The 20,678-nt window shown below is 43.1% G+C and overlaps 1 protein-coding gene across 5 annotated transcripts in view; it reads left to right on the forward strand.

Annotated features, from left to right (window-relative positions):
• Window positions 1–20,678, forward strand: part of KLF7 (KLF transcription factor 7) — a 98,383-nt gene that overhangs the window by 69,440 nt on the left and 8,265 nt on the right. For all 5 annotated transcript variants that reach the window (XM_051848248.2, XM_002712596.5, XM_070070304.2 and 2 more), the window contains exon 3: window positions 14,482–14,605. In XM_051848248.2, the coding sequence (XP_051704208.1) occupies window positions 14,482–14,605 (124 nt within the window). The remainder of the gene's footprint in view (window positions 1–14,481; window positions 14,606–20,678) is intronic.

The following is a 20,678-nucleotide window of genomic DNA, read 5'->3' on the forward strand; positions in this document are numbered from 1 at the left end:
GACCTGCTCCTGATTGGAGGAGAGCAGCGTACTCGGCGTGTGGGTAGCAGAGTTGGGATTGGAGGAAGAGGACTATAAAGGAGGAGAGAGACAACATGCACCAGGAACATCTATCTGAAGGAACATCTGAAGGAACACCTGAGCAGCCCCCGACAGAGCCGGCCGGCGGTGTGCCGCTCCCCCGCGGAAGTGGGGAAAGTGGCAGGGGGAACCGCCCTTCCACGGAGGTGGAAGGGACGGTAGCCAACCCGGGAAGAACCAGCAGCAAACCCGGGGAGGGCCGAGCAGACGAAAGAACAGCGCAGGATCCTGTGTCGTTCCTCCATGAAGAGGGGGAGCGACATAATGGTGCCCTGACTCGGATAGGAAGCCTAGGCAGGGTTTAGTGTCATTCCTCCATGAAGAGGGGGAGCGACATCTCTCTTCTCTGTCTCTCCCCTTCTCTCTGTCACTGTTTCTTTTTTAAAAATTAATTTTATTTATTGAAAAGTTATGCTTACACAGAGAGCAGGATAGATGCAGAGATAAAGAGAGATCTTCCATGAGCTGGTTCACTCCCCAAATGGACACAACAGCTGGGACTGGGCCAGGCCAAAGCTGGAAGCCTAGAACTCCATCTGGGTCTCCCATATTCCCATATGAGTGTCAGAGGCTCAAGCACTTGGTCCATTTTCCACTGCTTTCCCAGGTGTGTTGGCAGGGAGCTAGATCAGAGTGGAACAGCTGGACTGAACTGGGACTCATATGGTATACCAGCATTGCAGGTGGCAGTTTAAACTAGTGCTCCGTAATGCCAGACCTGTGCCTTTCAAATAAATAAATACATCTTAAAAGACAAACATTCGACTTTGCCTGCTCAGTGTGGACAGAGAGGTGTAGTTTGGAGATAATGCATATTAGGGCTTATGAGTATAGAAAGCAAGGTGGTAACAAAGACTTCTGTACTATTGAGTTTTGATTGCTCACTGGCATTTTAATGAACAAACCTCATATTGAGTGCACTCAGTGCGCCTGAGCCCGTGCTGGACTTTGTGGACGATAAACAAAGGGAAATTTGAAGCCTTTAGGCTAGTGTCCGCCTGCACGTTGGAGACCTAATCAGTGTTTATTGAATTGGAGATGGAGGATGAGCCAGTGTTAAAAGCACTTTCCAGCTAATGTGGATGGAGGAAGGCAAGACAAGGGATCAAGACATCAAATGATGAAAATCTACAGGTAAGAGTAACTAAGCGGCCAAAGACTGAAAGCTTAGACCGGCTGTAGTTTTCTGAGGAGGCGAAATACTTGGAGATGTGGTGTCAGTCATCCCCAAAATGGGAAAGGCTGGGGAGGGCTTTTAGGGCTGTGGGAGAGTAGAGGGTTTATGTCAGGCCCACTGGATGAGAAGGGCAGAAAGGCAGGTGACACAGGTCCATGACCATGTTTCCTAAATATGTAAGCAGTCGTATGTGAACAGTGCCTGTCCTAGGTTGCCATTTTCAAAATAAGAAGCTTCGATGTTCTTTTTGGATTATTTTCCTTAGAATTTGTACTTGAGGAAGGCACATATTTGGGTTGCTTTATCTAATGAGGAGATTCAGTCTCTGAATAAAATATTTGATGACATTGGAAGAGAATTATGTAGACATATTGATGTTTTAAAACCTTCTCTAATTCGATATTTGCCTCAAAAAATCTCTAGGCAACTGGATCTATGTCTATTCAACTTCAGTGGTAGCCATCTAGGGGAAGGCCCTTTTCTCCATTATCTGTACATGAATTATTCTACTTGGGCTTCCTGAAGATACGGCTACATCTTTTGTTTTTGAATTTTAGGGCAATTTACCCTATGATCTGTTGATATGTGTAGACCAATTCTCCACCATCTGCATTTATATAATTAGGGAATAACAATTAATGTTATCATTAGCTTAATCAGAACAAATTCAAGATGCTGAAGCTAATCGTTTTGTAGCTCCCCAAAGCAGATCTTGGGTGGTTTTTGGATTATCCTCTCCTATGGTTTTTTTTATACCATTGGCCATGTAGTTTTAAATGTTCATATATCAGGAAGTTAACATTTGATCCTGACAGTAAATGACTCTGTTTTCGGTTTTCCAATTTTTAGTTAGCAAAAAGAAAAAAAAATCAATATATCCAGGACAACAAATTAGGCGTTGTCAGCTAATATGTTATGTGCCCACTGATGGGTGACCATGGGTCCCTGCTCTGAGGAAGCTTGCTTTGGTCTTCCTTCCTCTCCCTAGCTGTACTCACCCTCCATGCTTCTCCGTTTTCCATGGTTCCTAGGCATCCAGTCCTCCCATATTGTCCCCAGCCCTCTGAAGACCTCCTCAGTAGAGGGGTCATATAGGGTCAGCAGCTCTCAAAGCTGTGTGCCCCACAGTTATCCTTTTTCTTCAGCCACCCTCCCTGCAAGAATAGGTTCCTTAGTTTGGAATTCTATACGTAAGTTGCCAACGTCTGAAATCAGTTCGATCTTTAGGGGCAGTTTCCTGATGTCTGTTGTTTACTATGAAAGAATGTACTCCTGCTTTAGTGGTATCGTCCCTTGTGGAGCAGCTTGGTCACGCCTTTGGCATTAGTCGTAGTGGGAAATGTTATTTATAGTGACAGTAATTTTCTTCTCTTTTTCTTAACATGATTCAAAAATTAATAGTTTGATCATTGTTCTAATAAAAAGAGGCTGTTTCTTTATATGTGCTCTGCAAGATGGCTATTGTTACATCTGAATGCAAAAACCAAAGGTGAGTTTAAAATGTGTATTTTTTAACAATAAAATTTCTACCTACATATATCATATTGAATTTTAGGGAACTTAACTTACACATAATAATTTGAGGGAACTTAACTTACACTGCTAAATGGAGGATATGTCCTACAAGTTAATTTCAAATAAATTTACATGGTATAGTTATTATCTTGGAAAGAAAAGATGAATGTTTTATTAACTTTTCTCCTCAAATTTAGTAAAAATCTAGCTTTGAATTTTATTTTAACTATAATTTATTTTAGTAATCACTAAAATATATTTACATTTCCAAGCTGACATGAAATTTCTTTGGATTTATATCTAACAAAAGCTGATGAAATAATTTTTAAAATTAATGTTGAACAATAGAAAGAATAAAAATAAGACAAAAGTGTAGGAAAACATTAACTCTGTTGCTAAAAAGACATGTAGTTTCTTCAAGTGGTCGTTCTTACCTGTTTCAAAACTTGAGAAAATGTAGTATAGGTAAGAATGTTGTTGAGGTGTAAATTCTAAAGTGAGTCCACAATCTTTTGAGAATTACTGTAATATCTATCTTAAGAGGTGTGAGGTTTTGCTTGCTTTGGTTGAATAGGGATGGTGTTAGTTATACTTCTCTCAGTCTACTAGAAAGTAGAACACTCTACACCTTTTTAAAGAGAAACTTGAATTTGAGGATCTAAACTTTATTAAAGATTTATTTCTTTATTTAAAGATGGAGTTACAGAGAGAGGGAGAGGCAGACACACAGAGAGATCTTCCATTTGATGGTCCAAGGCTGGACCAGGCCAAAGCCAGGAGTCGGGAGCCTCGTCCAGGTCTCCCACATTGGGGGTAGGAGCCCAAATACTCTGGCTATCTTCCTCTGCTCTTCCCAGGCCATAAACAGAGAGCTGGATCAGAAGTGGAGCAGCCAGGACTCGAACCAGTGCCCACATGGGATGCTGGCTTCACAGGTGGCAGTTTTACATGCTATACTCCAATGCCAGCCCTGACTTTGAGAATTTGTGGCAGTTTTACATGCTATACTCCAATGCCAGCCCTGACTTTGAGAATTTTATGTTATGCCTTGGTTTATGGGAAACATGAAACAATACTAAACACCATATATTGGAATGCCGCATTGCAAGAAATCTACAGTTTTCAACAGCTAAACTTCTTTAAGTATCTTGGCTGATTGCTAATTTTCACAACCAACCCAGTCTTCTTTCAGCATTTCAGATTCACCAAGAATCTAACACTTTGCATCCAAAGGAACACTTCAGAGAAATGTAACAATTGTTGAGGATGGAACATGGCTCTGCAGGATTTGCTTGGTCCTGTGTGTTTCCCTGGCCATGCTTCACGAGGCAGATGGGCTCATGAAGGGAGTCAGAGCATTGCTTGGGATCCAGTTCAAGTGTCATAGAGAAGCCCTTGTGTCCTCCCCATCTCCTACTCCCCCAGGGGACAGATGTCTCCATTCCCTTAGTTCCCCCTGGCTTCTTGTATCCTGCAAGCTCCATTGTAATACCATTGCCCTTATAATTACAATTTACATTCATTTGGGAATTTTTCACTGGAAAATCACTTCTGTGGTCCATGTCTTTTGAATCCTTATAGCTACGATGAAAGTTGTAAGTCTTAAAGGAATTGATCGGCTCTCCAAGACCACATTGCTATTATGTGGAGAGCCAGAACCAGAATAACCCATGTTTTGAGACAAGTCTATTTTTTCCCATTAGAGCAGTTGTTCTTTATGCATGGTGTCTGGAACAACAGCATCTGCATCATCTGGGAATCTGCGAGAGGTGCATATTCTTTGACACCCCCCTCCCCCCCCCCCAGTGAATGAGACCTGTTAAATCAGAAACTCTCAGGGTGAGGTCCTGTCTTTTATCAAGCCATTCGGGGGAGTCCAAAACAAGCTGAAGTTTGAGCACCAACATACTAGAGGATTGCTATGGCAAGAGAGATGACCACGAGGGAAGAGAACTATTTCAAGATAGAAATTGCTTTGTGTTTCCTATGGCACTTTTATAGGTGATGGAAGAATATTGTCTGAGCTTCTAATATGGATTAAGTCTGTGGTACCCTCTGTGGAGAACAAGTCAAAGCTGTCTGCTGCCTTCATGAAATTCACATCCCAGCTAGAGAGAGAGGGATTCCAAATGTATTATTAAGTTTGGAGATGGAGTGTGGAATCAGAGAAGGTTTATTTGATTTGCTTGCCATTTGTGATTTTTATATTTGTTTGTATATTAGAGAGAGAATGTGTGCTGCCATCCACTGGTTCATTCCCCAAATGCCCACAATGGCCTTGGCTGGGACAGTTGAAAGCTGGAAACCAAGGATGTGATCCAGGTTTCTGAGAGGCAGGAACCCAATTATTTGAGCTGCCTCCTGTGTCTGCATTAGCAGGAAGGTGGGATCAGGAGCCAGAGCCAGGACCCACACCCAGGATCTCTGATTTGGGACACAGATGTCTACTGACCAGGCCACATGCATGGCTCTTCACTATGTTTTAAGAAGCTGCTATTCTCAGTACTTTCGTATTTGCTGTTCTTTAACCCTGCTAGACTTCTTCACTCTGCACCTAGTTAAATTCATCTCTTTCATATCTTGCCTTACATGTTAATTCCTCAGATTGCTGAACCCATGCATAGAGATTCTAAAAGCAGATTCTGACATGAAAGATCTGAGATGTGAACTTGGAATCTGAATTTTTAGCAAATGGGTGAGGCGATCCTGAAACAGCCACAGGGAAGGGAACCCTCAGAACAGAGGAGGGCTGTGGTTGCATTTGGTGGAGTCGTGGTTTCCAGACAGTCACGATGATAGTGATGGGAATAAAGAGAAAGGTGGAGATGAGAGACTCCATAAAGGTAGAGCAACTGGACTTGGCTACCACATCGTTCCCCCACTGGCTTTCCTGCAGCTCAGGGTCACTCTGAGATTCTGAGTCTAGGAAAGTGCTTTTTCCATAAAAGGAAATGTGGAAATGGAAACACTAGATGCAAGTCCATGGACTGAGCCTGGAGGAAAATATGGGAAGGAGGAGCCCCAAGGCTTGAATTGGTGGTGGAGTTTCTATGTAGAAAACATAATTTAAACCAGTGCTGTCCAAAGTAAAAATATATACAAGCCACATCTGTAAAATATAATTTAAAATTTGCTAATAACCTAATTTTTAAAAAGTAAGAAGCAGATAACATTACTTTTAATGATATATTTTACAGAAGCTAATACATCAAAATTTGAGCATTTCAATGTAAAATAAATATGGAAAAATTAATGAGATATATCCCACATTTTTTATGTTCTCTTTGAAATCCAATGTATATTAAATACATACAGCATATTTCAACCCATATGCTAAATTTCCAGTAGTGAGAGTTAAATGAAGTCCAACCAAACAAGAGTATAAAATATCTTTTGGAGCAGGTATTTAGCCTAGTGGTTAAGATAACTGAATTGCATATCAGAGTACCTGGCTCTAGCCCCTGATTCCAGCTTCCTGTTAATACAAACCCTGGGAGGCAGTGATGATGGCTCAAGTAATTGGATCCCTGTTACCCACATGGGAGATCTGTACTGAATTCCTGGCTCTTGGCTTCAGCTCTAGCTGGGGACCACTGTGGGCATCTGGGGAGTGAACCAGGGATGAACAGTCCTCTCTGTTCATCTGTTTCTTTTAAAAATAAATTAATTACTGGCCGGCGCCGCGGCTCACTAGGCTAATCCTCCGCCTAGCGGCGCCGGCACACCGGGTTCTAGTCCCGGTCGGGGCGCCGGATTCTGTCCCGGTTGCCCCTCTTCCAGGCCAGCCCTCTGCTGTGGCCAGGGAGTGCAGTGGAGGATGGCCCAGGTGCTTGGGCCCTGCACCCCATGGGAGACTAGGAAAAGCACCTGGCTCCTGGCTCCTGCCATCGGATCAGCGTGGTGCGCCGGCCGCAGCGCGCCGGCCGCGGCAGCCATTGGAGGGTGAACCAACGGCAAAGGAAGACCTTTCTCTCTGTCTCTCTCTCTCACTGTCCACTCTGCCTGTCAAAAAAAAAAAAAAAAATTAATTACTTTAAAAATATTTAATAAGTATAAAATATTTTATACTTCTTTAGATTTTAAATTTTAATTAATCACAGGTAATTAAAAAGTTCAGTTCTTTTTACTTGAGCAAAGTATTACTTGAGCAACATTTCAAGTGCTCATGGCCACATGTGACCAGTGGCTACTGTACTGGATGATGAAGTTGTCAACAGCCCCACCCCTTTTCACTTGCTGGAATAGGAGCTGTACCTCACTGAGGATATGCTGTAAGTTTAGATTACAGACCTTTGAGCAGCTATTTTTAGGTGGTGATTTGGGCTATGAAAAGTTAACCTAGTCTAGGATGGTCATTGTTTTATCATTGTTTCAAGAGTAAAAGAAGGAAGGCAGGAAGAAAGGCAGGAACAGTGTAAATGTTTGTATGCCCTGTGAAGGATCGGGTACTTTGTATAAATTCAGCAACTCAAGTCCCAGCAGCTAGTGGGCCTTTGGATGTGCAAGTCCTGAATGAATGAAAAATTGACATGAAACATAAATCAGCGAGTCCATGTTTTATTTTATGTAGTAGCTCTTATAAATGCTCTTGAAATTTGGAAAATAAAACCTTGTCTTATTTTCTATTTAGCTAAGCCAAAATCCTTGAATTAAAAAATATATATTTACGGTTCAACTGGAATCTAAGAGAAGGTCAGGCACTTTTCCAAAGCAGAGCCCATAACTTTCTATTTTTCAGTGGTAGTAGTCCCTACACCTTGAGTAGGCACTGCCACAATATGGAGTAATGCTTTTTGGTTCCTCTGCTCCTAGTGTTGGGAAACTCAGTGACATTTTCTCTCCACAATATCTTTATTCCCCAGGTACTGCTGAGTGTGGTGAGAAAGCAACTGATGGGTCTTCACTGATTTCCTCTGGATGTGCTGGGCAGCAGCATAAACCCATTTCAAAGTATTCTTCCTCCTTTCCAGGTTGTGTTTCCATTTCCTGGGCTGGAAGGATTCCAAGTTCTTGATCCAGATCTTGATGGGACTAGGACTTTAACACACCCAAATGGCTAGTAACCATGTTTTTTAAAATAAAATAAACAGGTACAATTACTTTCGACAGAAACCTGGACATGTCAAAGCCCTAATTGTTTTAGGACTTGAGTTAAGAATGTGAAATTTTGCAGATCAGAAATCGGATGCAGAGAATTTGTAGTAGCCATGTGTGTTTTCAAGGCACTTTGAAACTTTGAATCCAAGATTCTGCTGCATGTTCATATTTTATATGGCAATCTGTGTTTTAGAGGCACATGTATAGCACAGCACATTCCATATACAGGTTATGCTCTCTCAAATACATACTCAGAGAAAACCTTTACAAATGATTTCCATAAAGTGAGGCACTTTACTTCCCAAAGGGGATGTTGCTGAGGAGGCTGAGGCATGAGGTGCGAGATGAGAGCTACAGGAAGAGTTGTGGAGTCTTCCTTCTTCAGAGCCTGGCAGGTAGGGATGAAGTGGAGATGGTCTTTGATGGCAGAAGAATCCCCAGTTCATTGTAGAAGGACACACTGTAGTCCCCGTCGAAGAGGAGTATCAGGTGTAAACAATCAGACATTTCTGCTCATAAGCCGGCTCCCTAGAGGGAAGGCGCAGGACTGGAAATCGCTGGGCTGTGCCATTCCTCTCCCGGTACTCAGGTCTTTGTGGCAGACGTCAAGGTGCTCTTTTCAGTTCTCTCAATGTGTTCAATAAGCCTGGGGCAGGTACTGTGTTGGAGCTGCTGGTATCAAGGCGAGCCAAACAAGGGCCTGCACGCAGCGTATGCTCTCGTGCGGGAAGCAGACCGTAATAAATGTCAACAACCTGCAATCGAAGTCCACAGTGATTAAGTGCTATGGAGAAAGTGACAGCTTCTGCTTTTCTACAGAAGACAGTAAAAGTATCTGAGAGGAGTCACGTCATCAGAGAGCTAAAGGAAGTGAGAAAGCAAGAGTGTTCCAGGCAGAGGGAGGAGTAGCAAGTACAAAGGGCCTGAGGTAGATGTGTTCGAGGTAGGGCAGCAAGGTGTTGAATCAAGGAGCAGAATGAAAAGGTGGTGGAAGTCAGATCACGTAGCCTCTCTTCTCCAGGAATTTAAGGGCTTTGGACTTGCATCCTGAGAATGACGGGAGTCATCAGAACAATTGCATTTCAGTTTCACCTTAACCTTTTGACTGTGGTGTGCATTTTTGACATCTGATGAAGCCTGAAGAACCCTTTGCAGAATAATGATAGTAATTGCATAAAATAAAATCCAGGGGATGTCAAAGGAAATAGGAATATGGAAATAGATAGATTAAAGGAGACTGTGAGGGACATCCAGGCTGTGATTTGCACTTTCAAAGCTGCAGGGAAAGTAGACCACAGGGGCCAAGAATGGAGGCACTGGGACCAGGGAGACAGGGCTGGGAGCAAAGCCATTCTCATTTATCCCGCAGGGCCGTGGCTTCCGAGATACAATTGTATAACACAGCCTTTTTGAGTGCCGGAAAAAATGTGTGGCTTCTATTTATATGTAACTTATAGTTTTTTTGAGTGCGAGAACAAAAAATGTATAGCTTCTGCTTATATTTAATTTGCCCTCTTTTTCCATTGGTCTGTTGAATGCATTTTTATAATATTCTAGGACCTTACAATATTTATGTAATTTGTGAACAGATCTATACATTTTGGAGGTATACGCTAAAAAAATATTTATGATAGTGTTTGTTGATCAACCCAAGCTGATGATCATGAGGTAAGGAGACTTATTCTGCACTGGCTCAGGCAACATTCCATCTGAAATCCATTTTGTGGAGAGCATGAGTTGTTGCCACGATTCAACCTCGCTAAATGTCAGTCATGTTTCTCAAGCACCCTCACCTCTCTCAAAGAGCCCTCATCTGGCTATAAATCTATTTACACCTGATTACATGTACTGTCACCTCTGAGGCGGTGGCGTGTATTCCCCTGGGGAAACAAGTTTCCCGGTGTTATTGCCAGACTGGAAAAGTGGTTCTTGATATTTGCCCTAAAATGTAGGAGGCTCTGAAGAGCACGTTCCACTTGGAGCACCATGAGGTGCGCGGGCACAGCCAAGCGGCCTCATCTGCCTTTAGGGCGTGCTTGGCCGCGGTCACACACCCCTTCTGGACTTGACTCCCATTGTTTCAATTTTTCTCTTTCTTCTGCCTGTCTCGACTTGGTCTCTCTTGAACATTTTCGTTCACTCTCGAGGTGCAGTGAGCTGAATGGTGTGCATTATTCCAGGTGTGATTTGGCATAGTGTTATACAGAGGTCTGGCATTTTCTGTTTTATCCCCATGAGTATGGGGAGTGGAGAAAGGAGAAGCAGGGAGGGTGAACGAGTAGAGTGAAGGAGACAGATGATTTTGCGGGAAACCTAGTTACTGAACTTCTCTCTCCATCCCTCCATCTTTTTTTAATAAAGAAAAAACTTTTTTTTTTTTGCTTTTATAAAGAAAGAAACCCATGCCTCTTATAAAACAAGCAGAAGTCTTCATGTAAGCTCCTAGGAGGAAAGCTTGTGGCTAGCAGTGGCCCCGCCCCCAGATCACACCATGGGTGTTGTCTTGCAGAGACACTCTTGCTGTGCTGAAAATACAAGGAGAACTTTACTGCCTTGTCCTGCCAGGGAGGGTGGTTTATGGACATGGGTACGGAGCCTGGAAATGAGGCCAGCTAACCCCACTCTTCTTGTGCCCTAAATATCAAATTCTCTTTATGTTTTTTCCTGCTCCTCCAATTTCTGACCTCTGCCTGTTTCACACACTGCTCCTTCATTTAGCTGAATTCTTTCTTGATTTTTTTTCGATGTCTTATTAGTGGATATTTATAGAATCGGCAACTGGAAGGTAAACTATCAGATACTGCAAAATAGCTTGATGAATCCCTATAAATACAGCTTTGCTGAGATATCAGGGCACATACAGGCATGTCTGTGGCATTATTCTGTCGAGCACCTGGCCCCAGGCAGGAGACAGTGTGAGATGATCAGGTTCAGAGACATGTCAAGCTCACTGCAGTTTCTTTCTAGTGCACACAGCCACTAGAAGCACCCTGAAACTGCTTCCGGATGGGGCAGTTGGTGTGTGCTGAGAATTAACTAAGCGTCAACATCATTTCCTGGGAAATAACTAAGTCTGTGATATTATTTATCAAAATGGAACAAAACCAGCCAAAAGAATTCAGCAGAGGGAAAAGCAACTGGTTTGAAATGAAGAAAGATGTCCAAAGACACCTGCTTCCATCTCCGTTATTTTCTGTGTCCTTCCTGTGTCCTTCAGAAAGGGGTTGCCTATGATGGATGGATCTGTTCGATTGTGAAATTGATTTTTGGGAACTGGATGTCTCAGCTTGTTGCTGTAGACCCTGGGGTTTCCTGGGTGCTATGTTGCCTATGGGGTGTGTTTGGTTCCCCTAAGGTGCCAGGAATGTGCAGTTTGACTTACACTGGAAGGCCTCTGAGGTTGGAGGATATTTGGAATTTCTTCAGTCTTAGGGACCTCATTCTCTTTTTGTTTGTGTCAAATTTCCCCTTGAAATAACAGGGCTTTGTGGGCGATCAATAGCATTGAGGAAATGATGTGGAGAAGTCCCTCCAGGAGGGCTCCGGGGTCTGTAACTTCCCCTTCAGTCTCCCACTCACTGAGAACAAACGGCAAGAACATTCAACACACTGAGAAAATATTTAAGCTTTAAAATGCTGCCTTGGGTGTTGTGGTGCAATGGGTTAAGCCACTGCTTGGGACACTTGTATCCCATATCGGAGTACCTGGGAGTCTTGCCTCTGCTTTCTATCCAGTTTCTTGAATGAGCACCCTGGTAGGCAGCAGATAATGTCTCAGGTACTTGAGTGCCTGCCACCCATGGGGGAGACACAGATGAAGTTCCTGGCTCCTGGCTTAAACATGGCCCAGTCCTGGCTGTTGTGGGTATTTGGGGAATGAACCAGCAGATAGAAGTTCTATGTCTCTTTTATTCTCATTCTCTCTCTCTCTCTCTCTCTCTCTCCCTCCCTCCCTCCCTCCCACCCCCCATCTTTCTTGATCTGTGGTTGTTCACAAACAAAATTTTAAAATGTTCTCAGTTTTCCAGTATTAAGGCTATCTAGAGTGGCTGCATGGCTGTCTGAGCCATGAGCTCTGAAAATTTTATTGACAGCTGGTTAGCCCTGTCTCTCCAGCAGCCTTCACAGCTACATGGGCTAAAAAGGGAGCTGAGATTAATCAAACACCAGCTATGTGCCAGATTCAAAGATTGTATCTTATGTATGCTGATTTATTTAAACCTCACATTAAACACGGATTTGTTAATAAGCTCACCCCATTTAGCAGATAAAGACACTGAGGCCAAGTGTCTGCAATGATCTTGGCAAGGTCCCAAGAGTGCTGACTCCAGAGTTTATGTGAAACCCCCTCCCCCCCCTGCTCAGCTATCTTCTCTTTAGCAGGTGCATCTTTTCTAAACTTTTGGTTTTAAGGAGCCAGAAGGTGAACTTTTATCACAGCTCAGTGATTCATATTTTTCCCCTAGTTTCCAAAAATGAATGGGTTTCCTCCTGTGCTTCCAGCCCTCCTTCATGTCCTCTTGGTTCCCTTTAAAGAAAGACCTATGTGTCTCGTTCCTCTTCAATATGTGTCTTACAGAGCAGAGGCTCACTAGGGCACCGATTTAATGAAATAAAAATTTCAAGCATGTTTGGTTTGATTCTAGGTGATACAAATAAAGAATCGAGAAAGCTTTGTAGTCAGGTTTGAAGGGACGGGGAAAGGTGAAAGGAATAAAGTAGGTCAAGTATAATAACTGGATCATGTCTTCTTAAGGGCTGCCTGATGAAGACTCAGCTGTTAAAAATGGAGAAATAATGGGACAGCCATAGTACTTGGCACTTATGTATCCTGAAATTGTGACTTTGGTGGTTTATAGTATTTCACCTATTATGTGAATCATATATGTGCCAGCTGCCATTCAAGTTAATATATAATAACAGCTGAGGGTACTTGAAAACCCTCATGCTAAATTGAATGAAAAGTCTATTTTAGTGCAAAAAATTGAAATTTATACATACAAAGGGTCTTCAAAAAGTTCCTGGAAAATGCATATTATGAAAAAACTATATGTGGATTTCAAAAAATTTTTAAAGATTTATTTTTTATTTGAGAAAGAGAGAGAGAGAGAGAGAGAGAATTAGAATGAATTATCTTCCATCCACTGTTTCACTCCCCAGGTGGCTTCAACAACTAGGTCTGGGCCAGGACAAAATCAGGGGCCAGGAACTCCATCTGGGTCTCCAACACAGGTGGTAGGAAACCAAGTACTTGGGCTGTTATTTACTACTTTTCCAGGTGCATTAGCAGGGCGCTGGATCAAAAGCAGAACAGCTGGAACTCGAACCAGGCACTCCAATATGGGATTCAGTGTCGCAAGTGGTGTTTTAACCTGCTGCACAACACTGACCCTCAAATTGTTTTGAATCAAAATACTTAATCTGTTTTTTCGTTGAACCAAAGTCAGCCTTTCTTTTAATTAATTCTTTCTGTGAACTTTTTGAAGCACCCTAGTATATATGCTGACTTATCCTTTCCAAGGTACACAGTCTCATTATCTCTTTAAAAACCAGAAACTCAGATAGACTTAGTAACTACTGAAGAACTGGAAAGTGCGATGGGGAAGGTTGACTTCTGGCTGTTAACCACTGTGCTTCCCTGCCTCTTAGTGCTTCCTGATTTCATGGGGTTTTACAGATTCTTTCTCTGCTGAATTAGAACCAGTCCACCATACAGTTGGGAGGGTAAACATTTGTCATGTTTGGTAACAGACGTGATGAGTTGTGTTTTTCTTTTAAAGGGGATCTAAGGCAAAGTCCAGTGCTTTCTTTTACATATTCCTCCTGTAGGAAAAGGTCGCTGGAGCACAAGGGCTCCGATTTCATCTCATAAGCAGCTTCCCCGTGGCTAAAACCTTGCTCTACAAATTGGCTTTTAAAATATTTTGTGATAATGTATATTGCTCTCTAATAGGAGTGTTCTGGAGTCATTAACTTATGGGCTTCCTAAGTAGGACCTTTAGGACAGTATTTTCCATAAATGCCAGCAATTGTCTAGAGGCTTCTGTTTTACTCTCGTGCTGTAGTCCTTTCTCCTGACTGTGCGTCCGCTCCCATTTACAGTGGTTCTGGGAGACCTGGGCTCTTTGCCTTGTCAGTCAGCCACCTGGCTACTGTTTGTGGTGGGAGGCAAGGGGAGACAGGAGACTAAAAAGCTTGAAATGGTAAATTACTGTAGGTTCTGAAGAAAAATAGAATTAGAAGCATTTGTGGTTCAGATGAAAATAGCACATTTCCTTTCTGCTTGGACTGTGGGGGTCAGAGTGCTCCAGGGAGTAGAAAATAAATAAAAATTGATCCCTCGCCAGTCGAAGGAAGTGCTCTGACTCTGGGAACTGATGTGACAACTTCAGATTTGAGGATCTTGTGAAACCATTTTTGAAGGTTAAAAAAAAAAAAGGCTCCAAACACCAGGAGATGTTTAAAAAAAAATGACAGGCTGTGTTAGGAAACCTAATCTTTCAAGAATGATTTAAACAGCCCTTTCCAAGACTGACCACCGGGCACAGCAGAACCAGCTCAGACGCAAGGCGTTTTGTTGCTGACCGGGGCCCTTCCTTCTCTCCTTGCAGGTGAGAAGCCTTACAAGTGCTCGTGGGAAGGATGCGAGTGGCGTTTTGCACGAAGCGACGAGCTCACAAGGCACTACAGGAAACACACAGGTGCAAAGCCCTTTAAATGCAACCACTGCGACAGGTAAAGAGACTTGCATGCTGCTGGGCTGGGGAGGGGAGATGTGAGCTAGGGGGTGGGGGGTGGGCTCTGTGTGTGCTCTTAGATTCATCACCAGCCTGTCTCATGGGTAAATGACTTCTACATCTCTGTTAGAGAACCAAGGAGATGCAGTGCCCTCCTCCATGTAAACCAGAGGTGGATACAGCATTTACTATGCAATAGCTTTGGGTCAGGAACTGTGTTAGTCACTGCGTATCCACAAGACTAACCCTCAGGGAGATGATGCGACAGATAATTTTAGTATAATAGGAAAAGTAATCGCATAGAAAATGGTCACCTGTAGCTGCTTCTCCTGATCTTTTTATTAACATCAGTACCACTTTTCCTCCTCCTTCATAGTAAGAAAAAATAGAAAGCTTGCTCGTGGGGAGGAAGATTAGTTATAAGGCTGTTCACTGAACCATTATTGGAAGTGAATTTTTCTAAAGACAGATCCCATTCTCTGGGGGCCTACACCATTATTTCCCCCCTTGAAAACAGGTACAAGGGTCCAAAAGATGGCAAGGTTTTCAGAACTTATCTTATAATTCAATTTCAAACCTTCAGCATTTGATAGTAGAAGAAAGAGCACGTAGCAACAGATACTACCCAAGTAATAGTATCTGACAGCCCTGGCATTATCAACCAATAAACCCCAAAATGGAGACTCTGCAGGCCAAGGTGAAGGCAGGATTAGGTTTAGACATAATCAAATAATGGGCTTGCATCTGAGCGTGTTATCCTTCTAATCCTATTTCTGTGTTTAAAAGGAAGCTTAAGAAAATTAACCATCTTTTTAATGCAATACTAAAGGTCTCGGTTATGATGAGAAAAATGCTTCTAATACGATAAAAGCTCCTGAAAGCCTCAGGGTTCCCTGGCTTGGGCAGCAGCTCGCAGGATGGCAGGAGGGGGTGTGCAGGAAGTCAGCAGAGGCCTGGCTCTCCTTGGGAGGAAATGTGATCGCTTGCACATCCTGCCTCCCTCAGACTCTGTGCCCGCACCTCCTGCTCACCAGGCCTTCCTCCATGGCAATGCGTGTTTGGAGCACGGTCTCGTGGATGGCCAAGTTGGCTTGGTGCTCCTGTAAGATGCTTATACAGGAACAGTTATGTTTTTCCTTCCTTTCTTTTTTTCTTTCTTCCTGAAGAGGCTATTTTCCTCTTATCTGCATTCTGTCAGAACTAAATAAAGAGCCCATGCCTCCTGGAGCCCGAGATAACCTCCCACCCCAGGGCTGAGGAAGTACCCGTCCCACAGCTATTCACCCCCCATTGCCTTGGAGCTCTCTCTACCCAGGAACACAATTTGTGGTTCATTTCCATCCCATTCCATAGAAGTCCTCCTGAATTTACATGAATCAGCAGCTGTTCCTCTGCACAGCGTGCTCAGTCAGATTTCCCTTTTTTACATCTTCCTTCAACTCCCATCTCAAATGTGCGTGGTTCGCTCCTCTCTAGCCCTGGCTCACAAAGAAGCTGTGCAGATGGTGACTGCCCACAGTCCTCTGGGGGAGCATTCCATTCTCTCCACGGGACAAAGGTGATTTCTTTGTGTGCTATCCAAGTAGGATGGTAGTAGGTCCACACACAAATCCACCATGTCTGAAGGGTATTGAGGAAGTTGCTCAGAGGATGAGCATTTTTTCCATAATCTTGGAAGTGGATAAAGGGTCTTATGAGGCCATTGTCAGAGTTAGTATTCTTCTCTCCAAATCAATGGACTCGAGGCACTTAGGACTTCCTAACAGTTGAAGTATTAGGGTTCCATCAAGCTCGTTGGATGATTTATATGGAAAAAAATTCCAAACCTATTGGATATTTCAGCAAAAGAGATGATAGAGATGGGTAATTTGGTTAATCTTTTGCTTTATTTTCTTCATCAAAATATACTGTGGTTTCTGGAAGTAGAAATTTACTAAACAGATGATATAAATCATGTGATGTGGTATTTAGGGGGGATTGTGAGTAGATAAAAGTCTGTGGCATAGAAAAAAAGTATATTTTCAACAATGTCAGAAATGAGGGTTGGACTCTCATTAGTGTCTCATGACAAACAGCACCTTGCATTTCCATTGCAGTGATTGTGCTAAGAATAGACAGGTCTGGGAGGCGGCTTGGGAGTTGGTGGGGCCCCAAAGCAGAGGAAAGGGAAGCATAGACTGACTCTGGACTTGGCATTCCTTAGCAGACACTTACCTTCAGAAGCAGGGCATCGTAGCCGTAGTTTTGAACAGGACACTGTATCCTGTTGGTGCCACAGTATGTGTAAGTGCACCACCTCTTGCCATTTAAAATTGGAGCAGTCAGGTTATCCTATTTGGAAGCTACTTAGAGTTTAGGCATCCTTTTTCATTAATGTGTACTGAGTTGAACTTATGCGTTTATTTTACATATAGGGTAGTTTAAAAATACACAAGTTTTTCCTTTTTTGGGGCCATCATTTGAAATTGTTAAATGTCACCAAAAAAAGGTCTATATTTCTGCCTTTGTCTGGCAAAATCAGAACCAGCGTCAGTGGTTTCATATTCCTATGTGTCTGTCATTGGCTGGTGCTGAATAGCAATCACTACCATTTGCAGTGGTCACGGGATATTCCCATCACTCCCTGTAGTCTCCCCAGCATGAAGACAAAGCATTGGTCGCCAGGTATTATCATGCTTGCTGTTTCCTCTTTGAAAGAGAATAATATTTCTTTGTGTGCTTGCCTTATCTGATGTGGAAAGAGAGAGTCCACGGGTGTTATATATTTCTCACACTTGAACAACTATACTTCTTTTTTTCTTTTGCCTGGCCCTTATGGACACTGGATTTTTGAGACCTCTGGCTCCAGATTAGCATTAGGGCAGAAAGCAGTGAAGTGGCTCTGCCATTCCTCACCATCAGACTGAACAGTGTAGCCCATCTGGAAGGATGAGGCATTTCTCAGTCCACAGAGCATGAGGCTGCTGATGGTGGTACACTGGGCTCTGTTTCCATTTGGTGACGTGCAGGCCATCGTCCCACAGACTCAGCACGATGATTGTCCGAGAAGACTGCCACAGGAGCAGCACATCTAAGATCATGGGCAGTTCAGTTGGGCCATTTCCATCTTTGTTTCATCCCACTTACAAGTGCTAAGAAGTACTGACCAATATCTTAGCCCTTGGATCTTCCAGAGGGTTGCTATTGGCTTAATAACCATGTGACTATAGTAACTTTTCTATAAGCAAGAGAAAAGGTGATAGGGTTTGGCTATTTCTCCAAAATACACAAATTTCAATCACTAAGAACATTCTAGGGCTAGTGTTGTAGTGTAGTGGGTAAAGCTGCTGCCTATGATGGTGGTATTCCATATAGGTGCCAGTTTGTTTCCTGGCGGCTCCACTTCTGATAGAGCTCCCTGCTAATGCACCTGGAAAAGCAACAGAAGATGGCTCAAGTGTTTGGGTCGCTAGTACTCACATGTGAGACCCAGATGAAGCTCCTGGCTTTGGCCTGGCCCATGTCTGACCATTGCGGCCTTCTGGGGGAATGAACCAGCAGATGGAAGATGTCTCTCTCTCTGGCTTTCCCTCTGTCTGTAACTCTGACTTTCAAAACAAGTAAATACATCCTTAAAAGAAAAAGAATCTTTTTATTTAAGACCATCTGGCTGCCGTGGAGTTATAATTACCCTATGCAGGTGTATTACCCTTAAAATTATTTGATTCTGCATTTCTAAATGCTGAGTTTATCTATTACCTTTTAATGTTTGTATGTAGGCTCCAGCAAGTAGAAATTAATAAATATAATCATAGCTAAGATTTATTTTTATTTATATTTATTTATGGCATATTGAATTTAAATAAAAACCTCAGGGGTGAGGGACCTGATTTAATCCTAAACATCATATATTTCCTAGAATTTGTACAAATAATCATATGCAATTGATGGATTTCATACCATGCTGAAGATTTTTCCATGATTTTTTTTTTTATTGAAAGAACCTGAAGGATAAAAGTGGATACGTGTCCTTATAGTGATAGGAAGCAGCAATTAATAAAGGCAGAATGAAGACTGAATGACTACAGGGGTTCAAAACGTGTAGAAAATGAAATTAAATGATAAATTTGTTTTTGTGCAATAGGTTTTGAAATCCATGCATTTTTAAAAAAAATATGTAGGGCCGGCACTATGGCACAGTGGGTTAACAGCCTGGCCTGAAGCGCCGGCATCCCACATGAGCACCGGTTCTAGTCCTGGCTGCTCCTCTTCCTATCCAGTTCTCTGCTGTGGCCTGGGAAAGCAGTAGAAGATGGCCCAAGTCCTTGGGCCCCTGCACCCACGTGGGAGACCTGGAAGAAGCTCCTGGCTCCTGGCTTTTGATTGGCCCAGCTCAAGCCGTTGTGGCCAACTGGGGAGTGAACTAGCAGATAGAAGACCTCTCTCTCTCTGCCTCTCCTCTCTCTGTGTAACTCTGACTTGCAAATAAATAAATAAATCTTAAAAAAAAACATGAAAAATATGTAACACATATTTCCCATGAACTTTTTTGAAGACCCCGTATACATGACTGAATGATTCTTTCATTTAAATTTCAACACCAGTAATACAGTTTGTGGCTGGCGCTGTGGTACAGTGGGTTAAAGCTCTGGCCTGCAGAGCCCTGTTTTGAGTCCCAGCTGCTCCACTTCTGATCTAGCTCCCTGCTAACGTGGGAAAATAGTGGAGGATGGTCCAAGTGCTTGGGCTCCTGTACCCACGTGGGAGACTTGGAAGAATTTCCTGGCTCCTAGCTTCAGCCTGGCCCAACCTCAGTCCTTGCAGCCATTTGGGGAGTGAACCAGCAGGTGGAAGACCTCTCTCTACCTCTGTCTCTCCCTCTCTCTGCAACTCTGCCTTTCAAGTAAATAAAATAAATCTTTAAAAAAATGCTATTTTTCTGAAAGTTCTCATGAGGTAGAAAAGGAAAGGGATTTTGTCTACTGCCAGAATCTCTCATCACTTTTCATCATCTCAAATCCCTTTGTTCCTCTTTTGGATGGGTGGGATTCTTTTTAAAAAAAAAAATAATCAATTGATTGATTACTTTATGAAAACGTGATTGATTGATCTGTCTGTTGGTTTGCTCCACAAAATGCCTGCAGACTGGTGCTGAAGCCAGGAGCAGGCAATGCAATTCGGGTCTCTCATGTGAGTGGCAGGGATTGAGGTACTTGAGACATTACCTGTTGCCTCCCAGCATATGCACCAGAAGGAAGCTGAAAATGAGAAGACACCTCAACTCAGATGTCCCCAGCAGTCTTTTTTTTTTCTGTTGTTCTGTTTTGTTATTCATTTATTTATTTATTTGAGGAAGAGAGGAAGAGAGATCTTCCATCCACTGGTTCACTTCCAAAATGGCTACAATGGCGGAGGCTGTGCCAGCCAGAAGCTAGGAACCTGGAACTCTGATCACATTTCTCACATGGACAGGAGTGGCTCAAGCACTTGTGTCATTTCCACTGCTTTCCCAGGCTCAACAGCAGGGAGCTGGATTGGAAGTAGAGCAGTCAGGACTCAGAGCTGTCACCCACGTGGGATGCTGGGTCCTACAAGAGCAGTTTAACCCACTGTGCTACAACACTGCTCCTGCCCCTCCCCCTCCAACTCCCTCCCCCCCCCCCCCCCCCCCCGGCCAGGCAGTCTTAACTGCTGTTCTGAGCATCTGCTCTGTCCCCTAGTGGGATTCTTAGTGCTAGCTTTGTTGATTTCTCATAGATCCTAACTACTCAGGCCTGTCCACCTTAACCTAAGGATTAATTCTAGTTGCTTCTATGACCAATTGCCATGCATTTTTAGCAGCATACTTATTTGCTTCATAAACTTAGTTTCTTATAATTATGTTGGCTGGTGGTCCAGCATAGGTCTCACCAGGCTGAAGTCATGGTACTGTCATGACTGCATTCTTCTCTAGAGGCTATGGAAGCAGGAACAGAGTCTATTTCCTTACATCTTCCAACTTCTAGAGACTGCCTGCAATCATTGGAAATCCTGCCCTGAATTGGTTCAGGATGCAATTCCTCCATCAACAAAATGGCCCAGTCCTTGTAATG

This window comes from Oryctolagus cuniculus, chromosome 3 (genome assembly GCF_051225735.1).
Source record: "Oryctolagus cuniculus isolate XC-2025 breed Fujian yellow rabbit chromosome 3, ASM5122573v1, whole genome shotgun sequence".
NCBI classification, from domain to species: Eukaryota; Metazoa; Chordata; class Mammalia; order Lagomorpha; family Leporidae; genus Oryctolagus; species Oryctolagus cuniculus.